This window comes from Lethenteron reissneri, chromosome 35, assembly GCF_015708825.2.
Source record: "Lethenteron reissneri isolate LAM-NWPU_2019-01 chromosome 35, ASM1570882v1, whole genome shotgun sequence".
In the NCBI taxonomy this organism is placed as follows: Eukaryota; Metazoa; Chordata; class Hyperoartia; order Petromyzontiformes; family Petromyzontidae; genus Lethenteron; species Lethenteron reissneri.
Genome location: NC_083813.1, coordinates 10,219,355 through 10,244,911, shown reverse-complemented (window position 1 = coordinate 10,244,911; position 25,557 = coordinate 10,219,355). Strand labels below are relative to the sequence as shown.

The 25,557-nt window shown below is 44.6% G+C and overlaps 2 protein-coding genes and 1 non-coding gene across 3 annotated transcripts; 2 read left to right on the top strand and 1 right to left on the bottom strand.

Annotated features, from left to right (window-relative positions):
* Positions 1-117: 117 nt before the first annotated feature.
* LOC133350925 (microtubule-associated proteins 1A/1B light chain 3A-like) lies at positions 118-9,105 on the bottom strand. The gene is made up of 4 exons (XM_061565768.1): positions 8,926-9,105; positions 6,127-6,182; positions 4,012-4,118; positions 118-1,247 (listed from the first exon to the last, which is right to left on the bottom strand). Exons 1-4 carry the CDS (start codon positions 8,963-8,965, stop codon positions 1,088-1,090), a joined length of 363 nt encoding a protein of 120 aa, XP_061421752.1. The 5' UTR covers positions 8,966-9,105; the 3' UTR covers positions 118-1,087.
* A 1,561-nt stretch (positions 9,106-10,666) lies between these two features.
* On the top strand, positions 10,667-10,739 carry TRNAM-CAU (transfer RNA methionine (anticodon CAU)). Its single transcript has one exon. It is a non-coding gene; the product is annotated as a tRNA-Met (tRNA).
* A 2,319-nt stretch (positions 10,740-13,058) lies between these two features.
* On the top strand, positions 13,059-24,781 carry DERL1 (derlin 1). The gene is made up of 8 exons (XM_061565764.1): positions 13,059-13,346; positions 17,682-17,793; positions 18,781-18,845; positions 19,381-19,407; positions 20,655-20,750; positions 21,332-21,384; positions 21,754-21,864; positions 22,654-24,781. The coding sequence occupies exons 1-8, from the start codon at positions 13,185-13,187 to the stop codon at positions 22,811-22,813; spliced, it is 786 nt and encodes a 261-aa protein (XP_061421748.1). The 5' UTR covers positions 13,059-13,184; the 3' UTR covers positions 22,814-24,781.
* The last annotated feature ends 776 nt before the right edge of the window (positions 24,782-25,557 follow it).

Sequence of the window (25,557 nt, the reverse complement as noted above, 5' to 3'; positions counted from 1 at the left end):
CCTACGTGACTTTACCGAAATAACCAAAGAGTATGAGGCTCTTCTTCACAGATGCCCAAATTAAGTTCATAGCCAGAGGTCCCCCCCCCCCCCCCACCAATGAAATGTACTCGCGGACAATTCCGAAAAAGGTTTATTGTTTTTACTTTATATTTACATGGCAACAAAACATTATCGAGCGGATAAGATCACTCTCGCATTGCGTAATCCCAAGCTGAGTGGAGCAGCAATTCTCTGGACGCAGACATTGCCCACATTGCTTTAATCGGACAGCACTTTCCAAAAAGTTTTGTGAACCGATTACTAATTAATCATGCTTGGCATCAACATTATTTTAGGTTTCTCATTTAAAACATGAATATCCCTCGAGTTTATAAGAGTGTACTTTTCATCTTTCAATCTACAACCCTTGACAGCCCAGTTGTGTATGTTTCATACCACCCTCCCATGGATAACAAGCAGTAGTGTATACTTATCTCTACTTACAGCTATTACCTATTGCTATATGGATTTAAACACAACCACTTAGAGCGAATAACTATTTGGCCCTACTGCGCAACATTGTGCACTGCAAACAAAACGGTGACTGTGAGTTTCAATTGCGTTATGGATTTCTCAGCCTCTTGATACAATTTCCCAGAGTGTGCCCGATGTCGGAAGTAAGGCAGAGTGGAGCCAGGATTGTGCCAGAACGTTGCAGGCTGTGTGTGGGACTGCACTGCGGGTAGTGGACAATGCAGCAAAACCACACATTGTTGAATCTTCATTTGAAGCTTTCCTGACTGCAGAAATCCATTCTCTTTGGTTCTTTCGGTAAAGTCACGTAGGTAGAAAATTAATAGATCACGACGTTTCGATCGCAACACAAGCAACCGTCATCAGGTGAGACAGACAGCAGGAGAACTGCTCCTGCATCCGAACCAAAGAGTACACGCATTATTGGTTTGACGACGTGACAAATCTGCATCATCCAGCAGCGGTTTTGCCCCCACCCCCCAAAAAAAGGGGGGTGGGGAGGCCTGTACATGGTATGGATATTGAATAGTAAAATTCATAAAAAGATAACGTGGGGGGGTGCCTCTCGGAATCAGCCGAAGGTCTCCTGCGATGCGTAGACAATGTAGAGGAAGCCGTCGGCGTCCCGCTGCTGCTCGTACAGCTGCGACAGGGGCACGCTGGCGCTCGCGATGCTGCGCTGGTTCACCAGCAGGAAGAACGCCTTGCCCGGGTCCAGCTCAAGACGGCGCCTGGGAACGCAATGGGTGGAGGAGGTAAAAGGGTGAGCGGAGAGAGAGAGACCGTCGCAATCTACTGGACGTTGGGAAAGAGCTTAATAGCTCGTCGGATTCCTCCAGTGTAAATTGGCATTCTGAATCCCCGTGCCACTGTTGGGAGACACTCTTTGATAGGAAGCGAGCTCTGACTGATGTGGTCCTAAGAGTTCAAATTACTTGAATTGCACCATTGGAACCTCCTTTGCCAGTAGCAAAATATGATAATTGTTTTTTTACCCTTTTTATCTGGCAACAAAACTGACACCTTTTTTTTTATCAGAGTTGTGTTTTTTGTTTTCATTCCGACCGCAGGTATTGTGGTCAATGCAAACATGACTCCTTGTACAAAACGGTGTCACTTTTGTTGCCAGATAAAAGGGTAAAAAAACGATTATCATACTTGAATTGCAATTGGGATCATTTACTGTTGGCAGACAAACCCCATGTGCACACATGTGCCATTTTCATCAATCTCCTGTTGGATGGGAGACTCCCCAGCACGCGGGTAGTTATTTGGTCATACTTCACGCTGGTTAGTACGGGTTGGTGAAGGCGGGCAGCGTAGATGTGAAAGCATAGAAGTACAGTACAACAGACTTTGCGACACTGCTGTCCGCCGCAGCCCCAAAGTCTCTAAAAATCCCGTTACAGACGGTAATCACTGATCCAAGCATCTGAAGAAATCAGGCACATTCCAGGTGCTTCGGGCAAAACTATTATATTTTTTCGGCTTCATGTGTTATATTACATTGATTAATCACTTGATTTTAAAAGGGTGCGCATTCCCCCCTATCCTTCCACACACCCTCCCCCACCTCCCAACAAATACAAGAACCAATTTGTCTTCAAAAAGAGCCTACGCCATTATGTAGTAACGATCGTTCATCAAATTATATTGGGGCTGTAATCAAGACTCCGTGTGATAGAATTGCTCATTGTGTGTATCAACACTGCTGGCTGAATGGCATCCCATTGGGCCCTCTATGCAAACAATGAATTTGCACGTGAACACTGACTCTGTTCAAATTAAAAGTGGACTGGGCACGCGCTTGGCAGCCGAGGTAAGTGAGTAACAATCAATTGGCTTCAGCGGCCATCAGCCGTGCACTGTCTTTAAATTTCAGAGACATAATCGCTGCGCTGGGTTGGCTTTGCATTTGCTTGCATTCGCATTAATGCATTGCTGATTGGGCACTTCACACCAAACGTTTGAAGCCCGTCAAACCAAAGTATGATCAATGCTGTAGAGTTTCGTTTGGTGAAATTATAGGCGGCAGTATGTTACGACTCCTTGCATGCTGTGCGTATCGACGCTAATTGGAAAGCTGCGACTTATTTCAAACAAGCGCTTTACTGTGTATTGTACGTGCGGTATCACTTAAACTGACAAACTCGTTTTTTTATAATTCTTCATGTTTATCATCTCCCCCGTGTGATTTCGGTTCACGCCCGTCCAAGAGGCATGAACCACCACACCCGGACAACGTTCGTGTGCAATTTTTTATTTCAATATATTTTTGTTGTCATTTCCTCCCCCCCCCCCCCCAATTTCATCTCAACCGCGATACTGACATCGTCTCACGAGATGAAAAACTCATTTGAGATCTCTCGCTCGAGCAGTGACGCTAGAATGGTGGGTCAAGAGTCATTCTGTCGAGCTCCCCTGCCCCAACACGAACGATATAAATGAATCAATTAAATCAGTAAAGATGTATCCGACTTTATTTTTGGTAATCGGGAGTCTCCCAAAGGCAGGAAACCCTCTACAGGCCACGCCCAGCACAGATGGGATAAGAAGTGAGACCTCCCCCATCCCCCCCCAACTATTGTTGTGTTATCCGATTAGCTGAGTAATAAAACTGATCATCAGTAATGAATTACTAAATCGTATAGCTCAGCTGCGGAGATCAGTCCACAAAATATCACAGAGCTACATCATAGATCACATCCAGTAGGGGGCAGCACTTTCCCACCTGATCTTGTCATGTTTGTCACGTGACAGTAAACCAAATCTTGTTAATTTGAAAGCTGGCATTCAGTCAGATTCAATGTAGAACCAAATTTTACATGATTTTTTTTGTGTGTGCAGTCGTTTGGTGATCAGGCCCGAGACGATAAACTTACCACACATGACAACCCAGTTATAATCACTGAATTCGAACCCATGATCTCAGCTGCTCCAGCTCAGTACTCTCTGAGCCACCTGGCCAACTCGAAATCAAGTGGCTTTCCAGCAGCAGACACGTGAACCAATGTGCAACACAGCATACATTTAAATTTCGATTTAAAGCTTTCGTGACTGCAGGGATTCATCTTCTTGGTTCTTTCAGTAAAGTCACGTAGAAGGGAAATAATCAAATAAAATAAATAAATAATAAAATACTACAATTCTCACGACGTTTCGGCCACAACGCAAGCAGCCATCCTCAGGTGAAGAACAAGTCTGTCGGAAAGACAGCGTCTGAATTTATTCTATATTGCCTCTCATCTATAAAGCCTTGATTCATAGATTCAAGTCCAGAACCCACATTAAATGTGATGCGGTCATTGCTGACTTGAGACCCAGCATCTCTGAGACCATGCTTGTGCGAGTCTGTGACTGTGTGCTGGATTGTTAAATACCGTGCTAGAACGCCGTGCGACTGATTCCTAGGGGAGGTGGTGGTGGTGGTGAACAGCTGCAAGGGTAAGAGGCAGCGAGGGCTGCGCACGCCGCGATGAGAAGACGGATACCAACCGGAGGATCTTAACCAGCTCGCTCATGTTGACGTGATCCGGCACCAGGAACTTGGTCTTGTCCAGCTTGGGCAGATGCTTCTCACCCTTGCAACGCTCGATGATGACCTGCGACCGCACACGGAGAGGGTTCATCAGCCTCGGTGCGTCATACACAAGCGACCACACCGTGTGAACTGACATACACCAGCGTATACAGACTGTAATTGAAGATAATGACTTGACTTAATGCCTTGGCGATGCTGACGAGTCGGCACTCGCTGGAAGTCCACTCGTGGCGAATCTCCAAGTGGTGATGGTTTCTGGCCAAGTCTGTCAGCGTCTGGTAATGTGAAGCCCAGATCCAAGTAATCTTCCATTATGTTAAAACATTTCTCCCTTGGGCAACTGCTAGTCTTTGACCGTCTGATATTGCTGTGGAGAACCTTCAGAAATCTGTGTGCCTATCCTTGATCACGTGTCTGAAATAAGATAGCCACCTCTGCTGAACCATGACCGATGTGAATAACGAGGCATGAATAACTAGGATGTAAATATTTTAAGAAAGAAAAACAAATGGTTGATGTTCCCATAAGCTTCATCAAATGTATTCCTCCACCCATGCTGAAGGATTCAGTCTTGGTCAAGACTCAGATCAAAACACTTCAATGTACAGGTAGTCCTCTACTTACGATGGAGATGCGTTACGACGACCCCATTGATAAGTAAAAAATATCGTAAGTTGAAGATGGCCCAGCCTACCCAGGAGTCTTAAAGAATGGTGATAATTTAGCAAAACAGAGCAATTTACAGTACCGTACTGCAGAGGTGTGGACTCGAGTCATGTGACTTGGACTCGAGTCAGACTCGAGTCATGAATTTGATGACTTCAGACTCGACTTGGACTTGCATAACAATGACTTTGTCCCACCTCTGCCGTACTGTATAAACTATATACTGTATGTATTTATTAATTACAATACTGTATTGCACAGTAAAATGTAAAGTAAAAAACAAGGTAAATTCTGAGCCTACCTATATGAACTGCAATTTAATAGAAAGTTAACACTGAGACAACTTGGTGGTGAGAGTGAGACATAACCACACAAGGCGGGAGATGCGTACATCCCGGCAGCGTCTCAACGTACAATATCGTACCTCGTACGCTGCTGCGGCTGCCTGCCGCGCGAAATTTTAAGTATTTTACAATTTTGTCAGATTGCTATCGCCATCGTAAGATCGAAATATCGTAAATCGGAGCATCGTAACTCGGGGACTATCTGTATGCATCTGTCCTCACACAGCTCGTCTCTAGAATTTCCTCCCGCCCATGACTTTTTCCAATTTCGAACTCTTATCTATTACAGATTAACTCTCATCTAAAACACTTTCTGTGGTGCTGTTTGTTGCTGACCACTTGGCATGATGAGCTTAGCAACCGTGATAAAAAAAACTCAATGTTTCTAAATAATTGTAATAAGAAATTTTTCAAATTAAACGTTTGTATGGAATAAGTAAAAAATAAATGCACCTTCATCACCATCTGACACCGCAGCGTTTTCTGGTTCCTCTCTTACCAAGCGTGGTCGAAATGCTATTTCTAATCTGAATTTCCATCCTAAGTGGTTGGCATACGTTGCTCAAGTCAAAAGCCGCTTCATAATTATACTAATAATTACCCATTATATTTAAAGTGTCTGAAATGTACGTCTAAATCGCAGAACTGTTCTCTTACAAGAGAGACAAGGCCTCATGTTTATCTCTCATCGCATGTTTGCTTTGAATCGTGCAAGTAAGAGCTGGTTATATACAGTTCATGCAAATTATATATAAATGATAGTACGCATTATAAATTCAGGCCAATCCAATGAAGAGACAAGAGAAAATTAATATTTTAAAAAGGGGTTGAGAAAAAGATGCATAACGAGGCAACTGGCAGCCGGTGAGTGAGCAGAGTTGGTGAATCAGTTGATTGCCGGATCAACAATCAACTTTGACAGCTTTACATTGAAACCCCAATTAGGTTCCAAAATGTAAGTGCCAGGTAGTGTAAATCAGTAGGCGTACGCGTTTGTGGAGGCTACGCGGAGATGAAACGAGCGTTCCAAAACGCTCTCTTGACGAGAAAACCACTCACGGGTATCTTGTTGGTGTGCAGAGCGCGGATCTGAGTTGAGTCTGCGATGCGCTCCTCTGAAAGACAACCGTGGCCCATGCAACAGTTATTTTCATAACCTCGGTCAATTCAAGAAATGTTATTTGTTGCGAGCCGCTCGGCATGTTTGAGCCTTTGGGGCCAATAACAGCACACGTCAGCAAGACACGAATGGGAAGTGAAAACATTTGTGAATTTAAAAACAACAAAATAGGCGCATGGCTCAGCCTCACAATGCTCACCCCGACTTCATGAGGCTCATTGTCATGGTCAAATGGTCATCCTGACAAAGCCACTGATGCCACCACGTGAACCTTCAGCTAGATCCCAATCTGATCTCCAAGGTCTCCTCTTACGTCTCATCGTCATCATCGAGATTTACAGTTTTTCCTTTGTTATACACTGGTCGACATGTCCATCAAGGTTCGGTAATCACCGTCACCACCACCACAATCTGCCTTGAGGTCTGCGTGTCACACATTTCACACGTCCTTCAAGGACCGTTCTCACAGTGGCCTACGTCTCATCCTCATCACCGTCACCACTACCACGATCTGGCTTGAGGTCTCCTTGACACACATTTGACACGTCCTTCAAGGACCGCTCTCACAGTGGCCTACGTCTCATCACCGTCACCACCACCACAATCTGGCTTGAGGTCTCCTTGACACACATTTGACAGGTCCTTCAAGGACCGCTCTCACAGTGGCTTACGTCTCATCCTCATCACCGTCACCACCACCACCACGATCTGGCTTGAGGTCTGCGTGTCACACATTTGACACGTCCTTCAAGGTCCGCTCTCACAGTGGCCTACGTCTCATCCTCATCACCGTCACCACCACCACCACGATCTGGCTTGAGGTCTGCGTGTCACACATTTGACACGTCCTTCAAGGACCGCTCTCACAGTGGCCTACGTCTCATTCCCATCACCGTCACCACCACCACCACAATCTGGCTTGAGGTCTGCGTGTCACACATTTGACAGGTCCTTCAAGGACCACTCTCACAGTGGCCTACATCTCATCCTCATCACCGTCACCACCACCACCACCACAATCTGGCTTGAGGTCTGCTTGTCACACATTTGACACGTCCTTCAAGGACCGCTCTCACAGTGGCTTCTCCTTTGGGTCGACACTTCTGTAGGTTGATTTGCAATTGCAGGAAACCGTAATTGTTAATAATAATTAAAATCCAGTTTGCCGCACGTATAGAAGAGTTTGACAATAACCACGACTATTTATCTTTTTTTTACTGACAATTTAAGGCAAACGAGCCACGCGGTGACGTTGGCAACGTGTCAACTCGGCGCATCAAAATTATGAAAGTTCCACTAGGAAACGGTTACCGGTTTCTGACTTTCGTAACCGGTCGTGTGCATGATACACACACACTTGTGTAGTGTATCACACACACGTGTGTAGTGTGTGTGTGATACACTTGTGTAGTGTGTGTGTTACACTTGTGTTATGTGTAGTGTGTGTGTGTTACACTTGTGTTGTGTGTAGTGTGTGTGATACCCTTGTGTAGTGTGTGTGTGTAGTGTGTGATACACTTGTGTAGTGTGTGTGTGTTACATTTGTGTTGTGTGTAGTGTGTGTGTGTTACACTTGTGTTGTGTGTAGTGTGTGTGATACCCTTGTGTAGTGGGTGTGTGTTGTGTGTAGTGTGTGTGTGTGTGATACACTTGTATAGTGTGTGTGTAGTGTGTGTGTGTGATACACTTGTGTAGTGTGTGTGTGTGGTGTGTGTGTAGTGTGTGTGTGATACCCTTGTGTAGTGTGTGTGTAGTGTGTGTAGTGTGTAGTGAGTGTGTGTGATACACTTGTGCAGTGTGTGTGTGGTGTGTGTGTGTAGTGAGTGTGTGTGATACACTTGTGTAGTGTAGTGTGTGTTACACTTGTGTAGTGTGTGTAGTGAGTGTGTGTGATACACACACTTGTGCAGTGTGTAGAGACAAGAGACATAAGACAGAGAGACGTAACCCAGTATCAGATGCCAAACACAATACTGTATTGATTTCGCATCGCACCTCGTGACCTTGGTTCGGAACGTGACACACCAACCCCCACCCCCCGTGTCCACATGCGTGTGCGCCTACATGTGTCACTCCGCTGCTGGATTAGGGTTATTTCACCATACTTCACCAAGCTGGTCGGAACGGATTCGTGAACCTCGGAGTAGGATTGATTGTGTCTACACTGCTGCTACAGCTGCTACAATAACAACACCCATAGCGCCGTGCTCAGGGTCTTTAACAACAAAAACAAACTCGGACTTAAAACTCGCGTGGCGATTTGAACCGCGTGGCAATGACGGAGAGGCAACCGATGTGGAACTACGAATCCCTGATCTGCACTCAAGCTGAGCACCATCCAGCCGACAGCGACAGCTGTGGGTGGTGATGGAGATGATGATGATGATGGAGATGATGAGCATGGCCTGTGGGTGGTGGTGGTGATGATGATGATGGTGGTGATGATGATCATGCCGTGTGGATGGTGGAGGTGGTGATGATGATGATGGTGGAGGTGATGATGGTGATGATGATGAGCATGGCGTGTGGGTGGTGGTGGAGGTGATGATGATGATGGTGGAGGTGATGATGATGATCATGGCGTGTTGGTGGAGGTGATGATGATGATGATCATGCCGTGTGGATGGTGGAGGTGATGATGATGATCATGGCGTGTTGGTGGAGGTGATGATGATGATGATCATGCCGTGTGGGTGACAAGACGAGAGTGCGTGAGACGCGACGCGCCACAAGCTCACCGAGGCTCCGCGTCTCCTTGAACGAGAGCGACCCGGCCATCGCTGTCTTCCTCCCTCCCTCCTCCTCTTCCTGCGGGGCCCGACAACAACTAACAACGACACGAGGGGAAACTCCGAGACCCCCGAGAGGAGGGAGGGCAGCAGGAGACGTGGCGACACCCCACGCACAACACAAAGACCCCAGGGTCGTGGAATGTCACCGCACGTGGTTGTGACGGGCGCGATTTCACAATCAACCACAACAACAATAACAAGGCAGACGACAGACACACCACCACATACACACCACCACACACACCACCACCATACACACACCACACCACACAGACACCACCACACACCACCACCAAACACCCCCACCACACACACCACACACTCCACCACACCACCACACACACCATCACCACCACACCACCAAACACCACCACCCCAGCTCCTTATCGCCTTTAACATTCTGTTGGGGGGGTGTGTGAAGGCCACCACGGTGGGACCAGAGGGTGGGACGGGTGGCCAGCACCACGCCCGGCCGCCTTTGTCTCCCTACTAGCGGCGATGTTTACACACCGAACCGGGTACTCATTAGAGGCTGAGTCGACCTAGGGGCAGGCACAGGACCGGTTCAGATAATCCGTCACCGGTGTTGGCCTTTTGAGCGGCGATCGACGTCGGGCCAAATAATAATAGAAATGAAATAATTATATTACTTTATTTATAAAAATGATAATAGAAATAAAATACTTTTAATTTTTATTTTATTTATAAAAATAACAACAGAAATGAAATAAGTACAATATTTTTTTATTCTTATTTATTTTTTACCTACGTGACTTTACCGAAAAAAAATCTAAGAGTATGAATCCTTGCAGTCACGAAAGCTTCAAATCTAAAAGTGTTTAGATTTGACTAACTCGTAATGCCTCGTCTGTATCGTATACTACACTGTAGAGTTTACCGTCTCTCGCATGCAGTCTTGTTTGTACTCTCTAGCACACTTTATATACCAGTGTCCCCACACTCCAGTTGTACTGCACATATATGCTCTCCACCTGCAGGCTGCATTGACCAACGTGGTGAAGTATGGTCACATGAACCGCCGCTATTCAAATAGCGTGGCAGGAGAAGGCCTTCGTCCAAAGGGATATTCATATATGCAATACATGAATGAATTAGCGCGGTTATCTATGTATATCATCCCACAAAAAGCAACAGTTCAGCATATAATTATACACCAGCTACCCGTCAATCAAACGTGATTTTCACGTCCTGTAATTAATTTTAATTGCATAAAGTAGTAACGGTACGGGGTTCAAAATTGCCTTCTTTGCTCGAACGGGAATTAATGCTTACGTGGTTGGAGATGGGTGGTGGTGGAGGTGTGTGTGTGTGGTGGGGGATGGATGCTTTCATCCAGCAGTGGATAGGACATGGCTAATGATGATGTTGTCACAGCCAGATTTGCTGTATCAATTCTTGATTCAGCAAATTTGGCTGTGACGGTCCCATCTGATGACGCAGACTTGTGTTGCCTCCGAAACGTCGTGATTTTTATTGTTTTATTTTTTATAAATTTTAATTTAATTTTTTTACCTACGGGACTTTACCGAAAAAACTAAGAGTATGAATCATTGCAGTCACGAAAGCTTCAAATCTAGAATTAATGATTATGTTGACATCGTGGACGAAGCGCCACGTGGCCGCGCTGCGGTGCTTATAAGCGCCGCGTCCCCGAGGACGTCCGTGTGCCTCGTTAGCGCAGTAGGTAGCGCGTCAGTCTCATAATCTGAAGGTCGTGAGTTCGATCCTCACACGGGGCATCGGATTTTTATTTTATTTTTGCGTTAGTCACAATGGACATGGTCATGACCCAGCAACCCAATTAATTGGCCCCAAACATATTTTTGCATATCGATGTCTGCTTTAAATAAAGCGTACTTGAAACATGTTTTTGATCATTAAATGGAGGGTCACAGGTCACCTGGACCACCCTTTTATAGCCGCCAATTATCTGTCAGCGAATTTTTCAATGCTAAAACCATCTTCGTTTAACTATTATAATGGTGTTGACCTTCATGATGAAATCATCCCGGAATGCTAATGTGGATTGAGTCTAGATCAGTGCTCGAATTAATGAATGGCCTACTGGCATGCATAAAAGGTGGTATAGGCTCCATTGTCCAGTACTTCTATGTTCACTCGTATTCGCTTTCCGCTTTCAGCAACGTGCAATGACCAGCGTGGTGAAGTATGGCTCAAACGACCTACACGATGTGCAGGAGGCCCTCATCCAGCAGTGGATTTGACAAATGAACTGTTCGAGGACATACCTGTCAACCCCATGTCAGTGCCCCTACCTTATTACAGACCAAATCAGACCTTATTGGTCACCTCGTGTCCCTTAAAAATCTCAACGTTCATCCTACAAAGTCCCATGACAATGGAGAAACACAAAGACAAAAACACATTTTTTGTTTGCTGGTATTGAAACGTATGGACCTGAAAACTAAATTTCCCTGTTACATAAATACGGGGTGAACCGTATGGGTTGAAAGGCATGCGAGAGTATGATACTTTATTGTTGTTAGAAAGGTAACCTTTAATGTAACGAGGAATCTTGATTCGCTTTGCAGCTTCTTGATAACAGATGTCCAGTTTGGTGTGGCTCAGCAAGTTATAATGGTATCAGATTCTCACGGTTGTACGGTGTATAAAGTGTTGGACATTACACCCTGTGTTGAGAGGGCATTTGGAGAACTCAAATACCATAGAACATACTGTATACACCGCTGGCCAGAACTTGTCAAACCAGATTTTTGTTGTCATGTATCTTGTGTCCACAGGGTTATGTGCAAAATTATGCACATTACCCCATCAACATTACACCACAGCCCACTTCGTGTGAACAATAGCTTTTATTTTATGCTGGTGTTGCTGCAAATGTTAAATATTATTCTCATGAATTCGTCAATAATCCCATAATTAACAACCAAGCGACTTATCATAACAGCCTCATTCGCAAGGGAGACTTGCACAAAATACAGTGAAACGAGTCGAGGGCTCTCATCACAAGGACTTGATCCACACTGACACCTAGTGTTTGAGAACGTCACATACAACATTGTGGTTTGTTTTTATATCTGCGAATTCAAGAGTTGTTTTGGCGTTGTTTCTGGTCCCACACTGGTGAGACTAGGCCCTCTCTGGTGTAGGCCAATCAGTTAATTCTGATTTTGTTTAAGCCAACGGAGATAAAAAGGTAATACATATTAAAGATAATACAACCATGTACTGTATAAAGTAATGACATAGTTGCTTGCATTTTTTTTTCACTTCAAATTTTTTAACAATGATTCAGGGAATGTGTAACCAGGGAACACATTAATTTTTATGTTGCTAAATTAATCGATACCGCAATTTGGACAAGTCTCTATCACAAAGGTGGTGTGAGGTAATAGCTAAAAAAAATGATACTTTATTGCGTTATCGAATATGTGTAATAAGATTAATAAAAAGTGTGTGAGCGTTTCAGACAATAGTTTAAAGCGATTTGAAGCATGTTTTATTTGGGGGGGGGGGCAGAGCTTTGTGACGTCATATTTGAGGGGGGTCTGAAAATCGCGTGACGTCATTTATGGACGGCCCCTAAGTCATCCCGGAGTTATTTCGACTCGATTCTCACACAGTTCGAATGAATCGAAATCGAATCTGAAGTCACATCGGGTAGATGGAAACCATTCTCGCGTCCGATGCGGAATCGACACTGTGTAGTGAGAATAGCCGTTGAATCGATACTAAAGCGATAACAGTTGGATGGAATCGAATGCGAGTTGTTTTAAATGGAATCGATTCCGGAGCAGGCGCACCAAGATCCCCCGGAAGTGAACGGAGCTCGCGCCACGTCACCCGAGCGCGCCCAGCCCCGCCCCCCGCCTCCCCGCCCCCCGCCACCACCCACGCGCGCTCGCGCCATTGGCGGGAAAAGTCTCCGCCGCCGCCCCCGCGCGTCACGTGCCCCGCGCCTTATCCAATCACAGACCGGGAAATCCGGTTCCGGATGTGTTGTGAAGGGCGACGAGTGTGGGTGGGGGCGGGGCGAGAGAAAGCGGAAGTGACGTGACGTTAACCGGATGTGCGCTCAGTCATTGAGCAGACGACAGCGTGGGGGTAGGCTTGATGGCTGTTCGCGTTCGTCAGCGTTAAGTGACATTAATTGAAGCGCAAACAATTATACGAGTTCTTAATTTGGTGACGCGCACTTCGCCATGGCCGAGACGACGGACATCGCGGAGTGGTTCCGCGGCATCCCCGTGGTGACGCGCTACTGGTTCGCGGGCTCCGTGCTCTTTCCACTGCTGGGCAGGTTCGGGCTGCTCGACCCGGCCAACCTGGTGCTGGACGCGACGCGCCTGTTCAGCCGCTTCCAGGTGAACCTCGCCTAACCCTCAACCCGCCAAACTCGGATCTCGAATGACAGACACCCTGTCCTGATGTTCAATTGAAAAAACTAGGGTTAGATCGCGTTATTTATAAATGTGTCGTAACCCTCCCACCACTCGACACGGCCGCTCAGCAAAAAAAGTGTCACGTTGACAAGAGATAAATAGTTCACTGCTTTAGCCCACCCGGTGTGTTGAAGTGTGAAACCACAACATTTACAATTTTTTTAGTAGTACGACGTTTCGCTGGTAATTGCATCCAGCCTCATCGGGCAATTCGCCAGAATGGTGAGGCTCTGCTCTGGCTCCCGGTCTTAAATAGAGCAGCAGCAGGGTGACATCATCGTTTAACTCATCAGGTGCAACGATTTAAGGCGGAGGGGGGGGGTTATTGTAATGATATACTAGATGTTGAATCAATGGGTGCTGACAGTGCTTGTTGCGTTTAGATCCCTCAAACGCCGCTCGCTGGACGGTGTGGTGAAGTATGGTGAAAGTGTGGGCGAATAGCCCCCCCCCACCACCTTATGACCAGCACTTGCGTGGCAAGATCGCACTCATCCAACAGTGGAGTGACAGAAATGGTGCCTGTTGTTTATAAGTCTTGAGTGTGGCATCAAGATGACGTCTGCAACGTCATGTGCTGTCGTGTTCAGGCAGTTTAGTTAAAGCCTAAGCATTGCCATCTACAGCCATTAGCACACTGGGGACCCTACAGCTGGAGTGGGTTATAGTGTCACAAGACTGTAGAACAGACTTGCTTATAGAACAGACTTAGCGATAGACAAGTTGCACAGTATTCTTGGTTCTTTCGGTAAAGTCACGTAGAAGGGAAATAAAATTATAATAAAATAAACATATAAAACAATAAAATTCTGACGACGTTTCGACTGCAACACAAGCAATCATCAGGTGTGAAATCTTGCTGTGTTATTCCCTACAGCCTTAAGTACAGCGGAAAGTACAGTAGAAGCACGCTGTTGCCCAGAATGAGGATGCTCTTGCATAATAATTGGAGCACTTTGCCATACCTGTCAACCCCTTATCGGTGCCTTGCCTTATTACAGACCAATTCAGACCTTATTGGTAACCAAGTGACCATAGACATCTCAAAGTTCATTCTACAAAGTCCCATCACAAGGGAGATACCATCAAATATACAAAAACATTGTTTTGCCCGTATTGAAACGGCTATACGCCGCGTGGACGTGAAAACTCAATTTCCCTGTACAAGAATACGGGGTGAACCGCATGAGTTGACAGGTTTGCTTTGGCCCCATTTACACAATCTGCATGCGATATAATTTACAGTCTAAGCGCATCCTGAGCGTCCTACTAACTACAAAAACCCAGAAGCGAGGTGTTCACTACAACGGGAGCAGCATCCCTGATGCCCATATAATGTGCGTGTACAATGTGCTGGCGTTACGTCGTCATCACGGTTGTTTTGAGCCCCTAACGTGATTTTTCTCTGTTCCTTACAGCCTAAGGAAGCTGTTTCCCGTCACCAGAGGGCAACGTGTGTTGCCACAACTATTGCTTGGCGAACCCTGTTCGCTGAACAGTTTATTGTTAACAGTCTTGAGCGCCGTGGTATCTACATCCTGGACATAATGATCATAATTTACACTTCTAAAATAACCTTTTGACCCTGGAGGTCGCAAGGTGCTGTATACATCTAAAAACAATTAAATGTATTTAGGAAAAACACCGTAAAAACACTAATAAAATCGCACTGGCTTGTAATAAAACACCTCACTTACTAAAACCCCGTAGATCATAAATATTAAGGAGGTGAAGAGAGAGGCCTTCGACAACTGAGGTGGGATTTGAATAAGCCGAGAGACTGGCGAAAAAGGGCCCCGGTCACCCATCGAACGGAAGTTTTGATCTCGGCACGCACCGCAGCAGGTCGGGACCGGAAGACGACCGGAGGACTCTTTCTGGAACGTAGGAGTGAGAGTCACGAATATATACGATGGAGTGCCATCATTGAAGGCCTTCTAAGCAAGGAGGACAGTGTTTCCTATATACGGCACTGAGCATGGGTTATTATTTTATTTACAGATTGGATTTGTTTCTGTGTTGCTGCACTTAACCTCATACCTGTGCCCAAGCTTATTACAGACCAATTCACACCTTACTGGTCATCCCGTGCCCTTATAAATCTCAACGTGCATCCTATAAAGTCCCATCACAAGTGAGAAATACAAACAAATAGATAAAACACATTTTTTCCCCCCGTATTGAAACGGCTGTATGCCGTATGAACACGAAAACTAAATTTCCCTGTACAAGAATATGGGGTGAAACCGTTTCCTATAACCTACATTTTTCCCTTTTTTAGTCTAAGCAGCTGACAATCTGATAATTATTTAGCCGACAAACTGAGTGTGCTGTTCCTGTAGTCTTGACGATGCTGTTCCATGCAGGCTGATCATATTGTTGCATACATCTTGCCGTTGCCTATAGGGGTCGAACAGGGGCAAACTGTCCAGGAATTGCCTAGAGTCTACCATTGCCTGCAGGGATGGAGCAGTGGTACAGTTGTTAGCACACTGCGCTGTGAATCCTGCAACTTTATATTGATTCCTGGCTATGGCTAACATCTGAACCGGTCTTGAGCTGCCCTTCTACTGCATCAACTTAAAATTGGCCAGTGTGGTTATTAAGTCTGGTCAAACAGCCTCCGTGACCAACACAGCATGGAGAGAGGCCTTCTTCATCAAGCAGTGGTTTGATATAGGGCTGAATATATATGTGGAGCATTAACTAGAGTCTGTACGTGCTATAGTCTGAGGATGATGGTGCTGAACCAGAGCAGTCTGTTTTCTCCCAATCCTGGCCATGCTGTTCTCTGTAGTTTGAGTACTTTGTTCTCTACAACCAGAGGATGCCATTATCTCTACTTTTAAACGAGTCCCCTTGTGTCTGTAGAATACTGTTATCTACAGCCTGAGCACTTGCTTCTGCAAAGCCTGAACATGCTTTTCTCCCCAGCCAGAGGCGCAGTGTTCCCTTCAGCCTGTTTTGTCAGCCGATTCTCTCTTATCGGGATCCACTTTTGCCATTCCATGCACCTTGTATTTCATGCACCCGCTGTGTCCAGGGCCGGATTAATCCTCTTGTAGGCCCTAGGCACTTCTGTTTCGTAGGCCTCCAGTGACAACTCTCTGCAGTTGATACTGCTGCCCCATGTCACTAGTACCGCCGCGGTCACTCCACTTGTTTCACGCGGTACTTTGTCCAGCTGCTGGACAGATGTCGCTACTGATATGTGCATTATTTAGTATGAGCCTTAATTCGATGGGAGTGCGCTGTGTGCTGCAGATAAGCAGATTTAATTTGAAATAATTTTTAAAAACAGGTTAAGCCTAAAAATATTTTAAGTGAAAATGTCTTCTATTTTAATGTGATTATAGCAGATGATCTGACAGGATGACTGCATGGCGAGCTCCATATTACTTTACGTTCGTTTAAGCTTAAGGATTAGTTTGACAGTTATTTTAGGTGTAATATGGCTCGCAACAAGTCCAACGACTTGTTACCACAGCAAAGAGATTGCAACTTGCGGCCATGAATATATTTATTAAAGAAGATATATTTTTTACATTTTTTATCATACATACAAAAAACACGTCAAATTTTGTTTTTGTAAGCCCTTCAGTTTTTGTAGGCCCGAGGCATAGTGCCTGCTGTGCCTATTGGATAATACGAACCTGGCTGTGTCACTCCTGGACTTGTACCCTATTGCTTGTCATCTCCACTCTGAGCCACATTAATCTTGTTCTACATGTTTTCCTCCTGCTCCTGGTGCTCAGCAGAGGTCGCAAACGGGTTTTGATTCCTTACCCGTACCCGGCCGCACCAGGGTCGAAAACGGGTACCCGTACCCTACCCGATACCCGGCTACCCGTACCCGGCCGGCTATCGGGTAGGGTACGGGTATCCGATTGCGACCTCTGGGATGAAGCCATGTTGCAGGCGCGGGTGGGTTGATTTTAGGAACTTGAATTGTGAGAAGAGACAAGACGTTGGGAAATGAGTGACAAACGGTTACTCACCAGTGACTCACGGCCTACCCGTACCCAGCCGCACCAGGGTCGCAAACGGGTACCCGTACCCGGCCGGGTACGGGTAGCCGGGTATCGGGTAGGGTACGGGTATCGGGTACCCGGTTGCGACCTCTGGTGCTCAGGTTATCACTTGAAGTCACAGTGGAAGGGTTTGAGCAATTAAATGGCAAATACTGATTGAGTTGAATTTGTTTACCGAGGCTCAGCTGTAAAGGAGACTTGCGTGTGTGCCGCTCTTGTGTTTCAGATCTGGAGGCCCATCACAGCAACACTCTTCTTCCCACTGACACCGCAGACGGGATTCCACTTTCTCATTCACCTCTACTTCCTGTACTCCTATTCCACACGCCTCGAGACTGGTGAGGATCTTCGTTTAAGGGCAACTGGCTCACGAATAATGTTACAGAACGCGGTACAAAATATGCCTGGCTGGAAAATGCATTATACAAAGGTAAAGCTGGGTAGAAAATTCTGCAGATACGCTTGTCAACATTGAATGCTGATCATGTTTTTCCTAAAATATTACAATTCTGGGGAGCACACTTATGGATTGAAAGAAGGGACTGTAAGTAAATTAATTAATAGTTACATATGAAGTTGTTAACATGATAACTGAACTAAGCCATGATAGATGAAACTTTATGTAATTGATTTAAACTGATTCACATATGTGTCTCTTGTAAAGCTACTTGATTTAGACATGACAGGGTGTCTCAGAGGATCAGAGCACTGAGCCTGCACCTATGAGATCCTGGGTTCAAATTCAGGCAGCTATCTTACTTTAAACTGGTTCTCAAATGTAATGAGGTGATGTCTTAGGTTGGTCACCAAGGACTTCACTAAAGCCATCAACATAAATTTGCTATATTCTAGCGCAGAGAATGATAAACAGTCGTTTGACTCTGAAACGTCAAACATTGCTCTCTGTAGCAGGGCTGGTGAAAAAGCAGTGCCCACTTCTTTGTGGACCAGAGTTAACACGAAGGGATCTCGAGGTCGCTGGGATATCCACTTGTGTTGATGATTTTTTTAAATGAAGGGTTGCCACACTGCGAGAGATTTAAATTAATACTTTGTCTCATTCTATGATGCCGATATCACCATCCAGATAAACTATTCAGAAAAAGGTTAAACTAAATAAGTAATGCACAAATCGTACAGGACACGGTGCGCATGTTGCTGAACAATTTATGAGCTCTGTGCCTGATAGTGGAGCGTGGATGAATTCATGTTTTAAGAGGTACATTTGAGCGTAGCTTTGAGTGAAAAAATCATTGTGACGGTAACCTTTACTGGAGTGATCTTGTATATTTTATGTTTAGAAAATGTGTTTTTTTTTCCCACAGGTGTTTTTGATGGACGGCCAGCAGACTACCTGTTTCTGGTTCTCTTCAACTGGATCTGTATCACTGTATCCTTTGTTGCGTGCTCATCTATTTGAATCATGATTTTTGGGTGAATTTTTACCAATTAATAGGTTTCTGTTTGGTAGCTTAGTACGGGTGACTCCACAAAGGACTTGGCACTTTTTTGGTTCGTGAACATTTCATGTTGCCTATGGGAAAATTTCGCTGAATTGCTCAGCTCATCAACTTTCAGAAGATACAATGAGTTGAGCGTAGTCCATACTTGGATGAGAGACTGTCTGGGAATGCCAGGTGTTCTTGACGAGCTGTGATGGCAAAGCGATGGATTCTTGAATCCCTTTGTGTGGCGCTTTGAGTGGTAACTGCTTGTATGATTGAATTTGTTTTATAAGTACGCTGGTTTACTCCCACATGCATTATTCTCATAAATGGATTAGGTCAAACATCTTAATGTAGCAGGACCCTCAAAAAGAATATTAAGGAGATATGGCTTTCTTGGATAAATAAAATAATGTCATAGTAATTGTTAAATTTCAGGAAGCACTCTGTTTGTTAATCACACCTTGACTATGTTGCCAGATTGTTGGGCTTATCGTCGACATGCCAGTAAGTATTTGTGCTCAATAAATGTGTTTCATATATTCTTGGTTCTTTCGGTAAAGTCACGTACAAGGGAAATAATAAGATAATAAGAATAAAACAATAAAATTGTATTGGATATGAATCCCTGCAGTCAAGAAAGCTTTAAATGGAAGTGTTTCATATAGTTAAAAGACAAGAATCGAATTCAACAAAATGTGATAGTTTACCCCTAGGGAATATTTATTCCTCAGTTTACTTGTTTTCAGGAAAAGCAGATATCCTCTTCATTTCATTTTGAATTCACTCTGCATGAGTTTACAATACGTTAATTTAGGTTTGTTTCAAACCACAAGCGGTAATTAACATGACGCATCCCTGCTGTGTTCTCATTTCGTAGAGTTTAATTTGAAATTGGGTAAAAATTACATCTTGATTAAGGTTCCTGACTCACGACACTTTGAAAGTGTTTATTCGGCTTGCAGTGAATATTCTCACGTGGGGGTTAACAGCTTGGGAAAATGATTTGCAATTGGTGCTTAAATGGAACTTCATCATAAAGCACTTCTGATAATGCATATCAAGTAAAACAGTTATCAACAGGATGATGGTGAGAAATGAGATTTGACCAAAGAGCAATGGAGACTTCAAAGGGAACAACAACAACCTCGTGCACTATTCACAGAAGCGCTAGAACCACGTGCAGCCAAAAACACCAAAGAATCCCCAGGAAAAGTCCAGTACACAATGGAGATCAAGAAGTCGGTCCCAGTCTACATCGCAAAGTAAACTGTCCCACCACCAGCCACAGTCAACCCAGTCATTCCACCCATCCCATTTCGTCTTGCAGATTTCAAAAAGTCCCCGCGCATCGTCATAGCACGGCCACGGTGGTTCGTAAATAAATCCAGGCGCCAACAAAGCATGGTCCCAGTGAGCATTAAGAAAGTCACGGCATCACTACCCTAGACCACAGAACGGTGGCAAGGAGGGGCAGAGAGGTGAAAGGGAACATCGGGCAGAGAGGGTAAGAGCCTAAGGCAAGGAAACAAAATAACAAAGGGGTAAAAGGGAAAGACTTTGGACTAAGCAATGGTATATTTCAAGGATTCACAAACTTCCACTGCACAAAATTTAACAGGATCAAGACAGCAGGTGTGCCCACAAACCTGTCCTTCACATCTCAGGTTTATGGTTTATAGCTTTTGACAAATACTGTAATGGTGGGAATTTTTGGGGCTGACTTTGTGTGCTGCTGCTCTCTGGGTGTCCAGCTGCTGATGATCCCGCTCATCATCTCGGTGCTCTACGTATGGGCCCAACTGAATCGTGACCAGATCGTCACCTTTTGGTTTGGCACCACCTTTAAAGTAAGCAACATCACAGAAGGCATTCTGTCTGTGTCCAAACTGCATTTTTCGCACCTTGTTGAAGGCAAGGGAAATTAGTTTGGGGGTGGGGGGGTGGGGTATGCGCACAGGTACAGATATGGATGCTTTATGTTCACGTTTTTATTTAAAATCTACAGGAATTCCTCATTTAACGCGGTAGATGTCTTCTAGAAAAGTTCCGTGTGAAGTGAAAATGATTTCCCAATAATAAATAATTTAAAAGGTGGGGGTAATTACTTTTTAAACAAGCGATGTGTGGGAGGAAGAGGGGGGGAGAGGGTGTATAGAGATATGTCACAATTATTACTCTTATGAAAATAAAAACTACGAATGAAAAAATGTCACTTACCCAGAAATTCCACATCGCTCGGCCGTGCAGTTCGGAAAGCAGCTTGTCATCGACCGCTCAGAAACTGCGGTTGAACGGGTGCGTTCCTTGTTCCACGAATAGTGTTTCTGAATAGAAAAACAGTGTTCTAGCGAGAAAATGCGTTGTGTGAAAGCGCGTGAAGCGAGGACTTACTGTTGTTGTCGCCCCGTTTTGTTTCCTAACTTTTCAGGCCTGCTACCTTCCCTGGGTCATCATGGGCTTCAACTTCATCCTGCGTGGATCGTGAGTACTTTCGGTCTTGGTGGAAAAAACAAATGCAAGCCTCTACGTCTCGCAGCTGCTCGCAGAGCCAAAGCAGATCACGGACCACAGACTCCGTTGTAAAAATCAATGTCGGTAGCCTAATTCATTCGTCTGTACTTTAAAGATCGCATGCTGGTAGCTGCCAACAAGATTAATAAATTAGTTAATTAATGGTTTAACCGCAGTTTATGTAAAAATTCAAGCCCGAAGTGTACATTCGAAAGCCAAGAAAGAAGGTTATAGATTATGGATGTTGTTTAATAAAGTAGGGTGGGTGCCGGTTGCTTCCAGATATATCTGCGGTGATGCAGCCTTCCCCACTGTTTGTGCCGCCCTCCTGTCCCCTAGGGTGATGAATGAGCTAATCGGGATCTTCGTGGGCCACCTCTACTTCTTCCTCATGTTCAAGTACCCCCAGGACTTTGGTGGGCGAGCGCTCATCTCCACCCCATCCATACTGTAAGTGGCTTTGCACAACCTGTTTCACATTTTCTTGGTTCTTTCGGTAAAGTCACGTAGAAGGGAAATAATAAAAATAAAACATAATAAAATAATTCTCACGACGTATCGGCCACAACGCAAGCAGCCGTCCTCAGGTGAAGACCAGGTCTGTCAGGGAAACACCACCACGCTTGGGGCGTAGTGGTGTTTCATTCAGACGCTGCTTGCGTTGTGGCCGAAACGTCGTGAGAATAATTTTATTATGTTTTATTTTTATTATTTTATTATTTCCCTTCTACGTGACTTTACCGAAAGAAACAAAAATATTAATCCCTGCAGTCACGAAAGCTTTAAATCGAAATGATTCACATTGTTTGTGACTTGAAATCTGTTCACTGTTATATATTTTGTTATCAGTTTCTGAGCAGAGCCCCAAGATGCCAAATGTCCTGCAACAAACAGTACATCTGAGCTATAGTCTGACAGTCATTAGTTCTACTTCGATGGGTTGCATTTATTTCACTACACCGGTCAATGTCGGATGGTGAAGATGGGAGCATAGATATAGGAGCACAGAAGTGTAGGACAACAATAGATTGTCTACACTGCCCATTGCTGAACACTGTATAGCCGAACGGCCTATAAGGCATGTCCGTCATGATGAACACCAATCCAAGCACTATTTTATGCTCAACCATGCTTAGCTTCTGAGCAGGGTTAGCTAATGGCAAATTGAAATCTCTGGCATACCTTAACGTTTCTTTAATACACTTGGCCGTGTGCACGTATGTCGATGTGTACATTCAGGTACCGGCTCTTGCCGAGTCGCCGTGGCGGCATTGCCGGCTTTGGCGTTCCTCCGCCCAGCAGGAGACCACCAGACGACCAGGATGCCCCCCCGCAGGGAGGCTGGGGAGCATTTGGCCGTCACCGATGGGGGGGTGGCCAGAGGCTGGGTGGGGACTAAAGGCTGCTACTGCTGCGTAGATGTTCGCAGTTGTGCTGTGTACAGCTTTTCGATGTGTATTCGGGTTGATCCACGGTATTGTTCAGCGTGATGTTTGGATGTCACGATGATTGGGTTACAACCCGAAAACTCATCTGAGAGCCCAGGGCTGTTGTCGGCGACCGAGTGTACCCATGTGCGCGTGCGTGTGTGCCTCCTCGGGCGTTTGCATGGCTGCACGAGCGTCTGGCCCCTGCTTGCACAGACAACAGCGACGCAAAAGAGAACTGGTCCATCCGGAGCACGTGACTTTAGCTGTCGCACCACTCGTGAACCTGTTCGGTTGTGCCACCTGTCATCACGGGATGTAAACTGTTGGGCCTTGTGCAAAACATGGGCTCTGTGCATATGCCTGCATCTGTGCGCGTGCATGAGGGCGCGTGCATGAGTGCAGGCATGGTAATTTGGCGAGCCTTCTCGTTCATGGCATAAGACACAATTTTTCTTCGTTTTTATTATTGTACATTAATGTAACGTTCATGAAAAAAAGTGATCCTAGTGTAAAAAGTAAAACGATATTTAAGTCTTACTTCCTGGATTTATTTTAAATAATGCTCATAAAAAGATGTGCAGTCACACATTGATACAAGAAACATTAACAAGGAACAACATATGGGCTTATTTCTATTGCTTTGAAATCGCCAATAAACACGTTGAGCTAAAAGCCTCCTTTTAATTGTGTAGTGCGTACGTGCAGCTTAGGTTGGAAAGTTATTTCGGTTTGATCGTTGGGTTTAAAATACAATGCCTAGAAAGTTTTGTGATTTAACGGTGAAAATATCTGTGAAATGTCCAGTAGGTTTTTCAAAATAACTGAGAAGCAATTTGGTTGTTCCCTATGTTAAGGTTGACTTTTCGCTGAGAATATCTCCTTTAGTGTCTTATCACAGTACTTGCGTGCTGTTTGGATGGCTTATATAAAAATAATGCTTTAATAAGCACCAAAATCATTTGCAAGAATACAAGAAAGTTGAATTTTTTTGGAAATTCATGTGGCTTTTATTTTCACGGCTGTTATAGTCATGCATGTTATTACCGTTTCTTTTATTTCAGCTTACTTACTGACAAGCATAAACTTGTGAAGGATGAAAAACATGAAATTGAAATGAATTGTATTAAGCTAGGTCAACCACATGGGTCTGTTTATTTATTTTAAGATTACTGGACATCATAGTTATTGGCCAATCTAGGTTCCCCTGGCACATGAGTTAGGATAGGATTTGTGGCATGAATTAATGTCATATCCACGTGTACCTTAATTGTCACAGTTACAATTTCTGGTGGTTGGCTCTTGTGTGCACTTTTCCATGTTTTCAGCAGGTCCTTGTCCGTCGGATGTCACTGCTAATTGAATGTTGCGGCTATCCTGGTAAATTAATTAGCATTAGCTCATTCATCTCATAACCATGATTCCATGAGAAAAAAAGTAACATTTCGGGTCCAATCCGTAACACAGGGTGTTGAAAGACTTCTGTTTTGAAATGGAACATTCTCACGACTTGACTGCACAATTGGAATATAATTTGGAGAAAGATTGCAACATGCTCTAGAAAACATTCATAACTGACCCTATCACCTTCATCGTTAACACTGAGTAATGGCAGCCTGCCATATATTTTTTACACGTTACGGCAGTGTTAATGATGTACGTGTTAGTCCATCCGTCCATACTTCACATGTGTTTTTATGACTTGTGAAAAATGCACAGGTAATCCGAATCCTTTGATACTAGCCACACATGCCAAATACTATTTCTCAGTATGGTCTTAGTTTTTGGATAAAGTCCACATCAAAATCCTTAAAAAATTCGTTATTGTACAAAAAAAGTTATTCTCATGTACCATGTGCAAAATACCACGTGCATTAGAACGTGTACGCATTAGGTGTGTAACGGTGCGTCAATTCGTCTATTAAAATCGATTCTTGGTCTCCTGGTACACGCATTGAATTGTGTAAGAACCGATTATTATTTGTGTGTTTTATGTCATTACTAGAGACACCACATTCACCACTTTGAATTCAATTTACAAAAAGTTTAACACGTATGCTTTCGCGACCAATATCCATATGGGTCTCCCCACATTTTTTTTATAACCACTTACCATGGCCTACACACGGCGCCCACCCCTAACCCCCTGCAGCATAACAAAAGGAGGCTTAACTTAACCCTCCCCCACGGCCCATCCTGGCTCCTCCCTCCCTTAATCTGTATATAGACTCGTGTCTTATAGTTCTCTCCACTTGATACAGTATTTTTTGCTGTGACGGTGCCACCTGAAGACGGAAGCTTGTGTTGCCTCCGAAACGTCGTGATTTAATTAATTTTTTTACCTATGTGACTACCGGAAAAAACAAAATATGGACCCTTGCAGTCACAACAACTTCAAATCTAAAAATATCCAGAGGTTTTTTTAGGTTAGATTTAACCATAAAAACTCTGAATTTACGTAAAGTCGAATTCACTTGTCTAGTATGCACTGGTATGAAATGTGTGCCTCACATCCCCGTATGTGAATTTCCTTACGCAATTTTCTACTTTTGAATCTGCGAGAGAAAAAAACACAGGCTCTCAATGGACTGCTTGGCTTTGCTCGCTTTTGTTGAAGTAAAATGCTGATGAAGTCCATGTTTTTTTAGGGTCGCCCTTACAAAATACTTTAGTGGGCTGTCGGGTAGTTCAATAAAGTGGAGTGAAAGCACGGTTT

What these genes read in the sequence shown, in the direction of transcription:
- LOC133350925 (XM_061565768.1), bottom strand. Translation starts at nt 8,965, where the DNA reads ATGGCCGGGTCGCTCTCGTTCAAGGAGACGCGGAGCCTCG. An exon ending in CAAGGAGACGCGGAGCCTCG is followed by an intron (nt 6,183 to 8,925) that starts GTGAGCTTGTGG and finishes GTTGTCTTTCAG; the next exon opens with AGGAGCGCATCGCAGACTCA. An exon ending in TGCACACCAACAAGATACCC is followed by an intron (nt 4,119 to 6,126) that starts GTGAGTGGTTTT and finishes GTGCGGTCGCAG; the next exon opens with GTCATCATCGAGCGTTGCAA.
- DERL1 (XM_061565764.1), top strand. Translation starts at nt 13,185, where the DNA reads ATGGCCGAGACGACGGACATCGCGGAGTGGTTCCGCGGCATCCCCGTG. An exon ending in GGCTTATCGTCGACATGCCA is followed by an intron (nt 19,408 to 20,654) that starts GTAAGTATTTGT and finishes CTGGGTGTCCAG; the next exon opens with CTGCTGATGATCCCGCTCAT. An exon ending in AACTTCATCCTGCGTGGATC is followed by an intron (nt 21,385 to 21,753) that starts GTGAGTACTTTC and finishes CCTGTCCCCTAG; the next exon opens with GGTGATGAATGAGCTAATCG.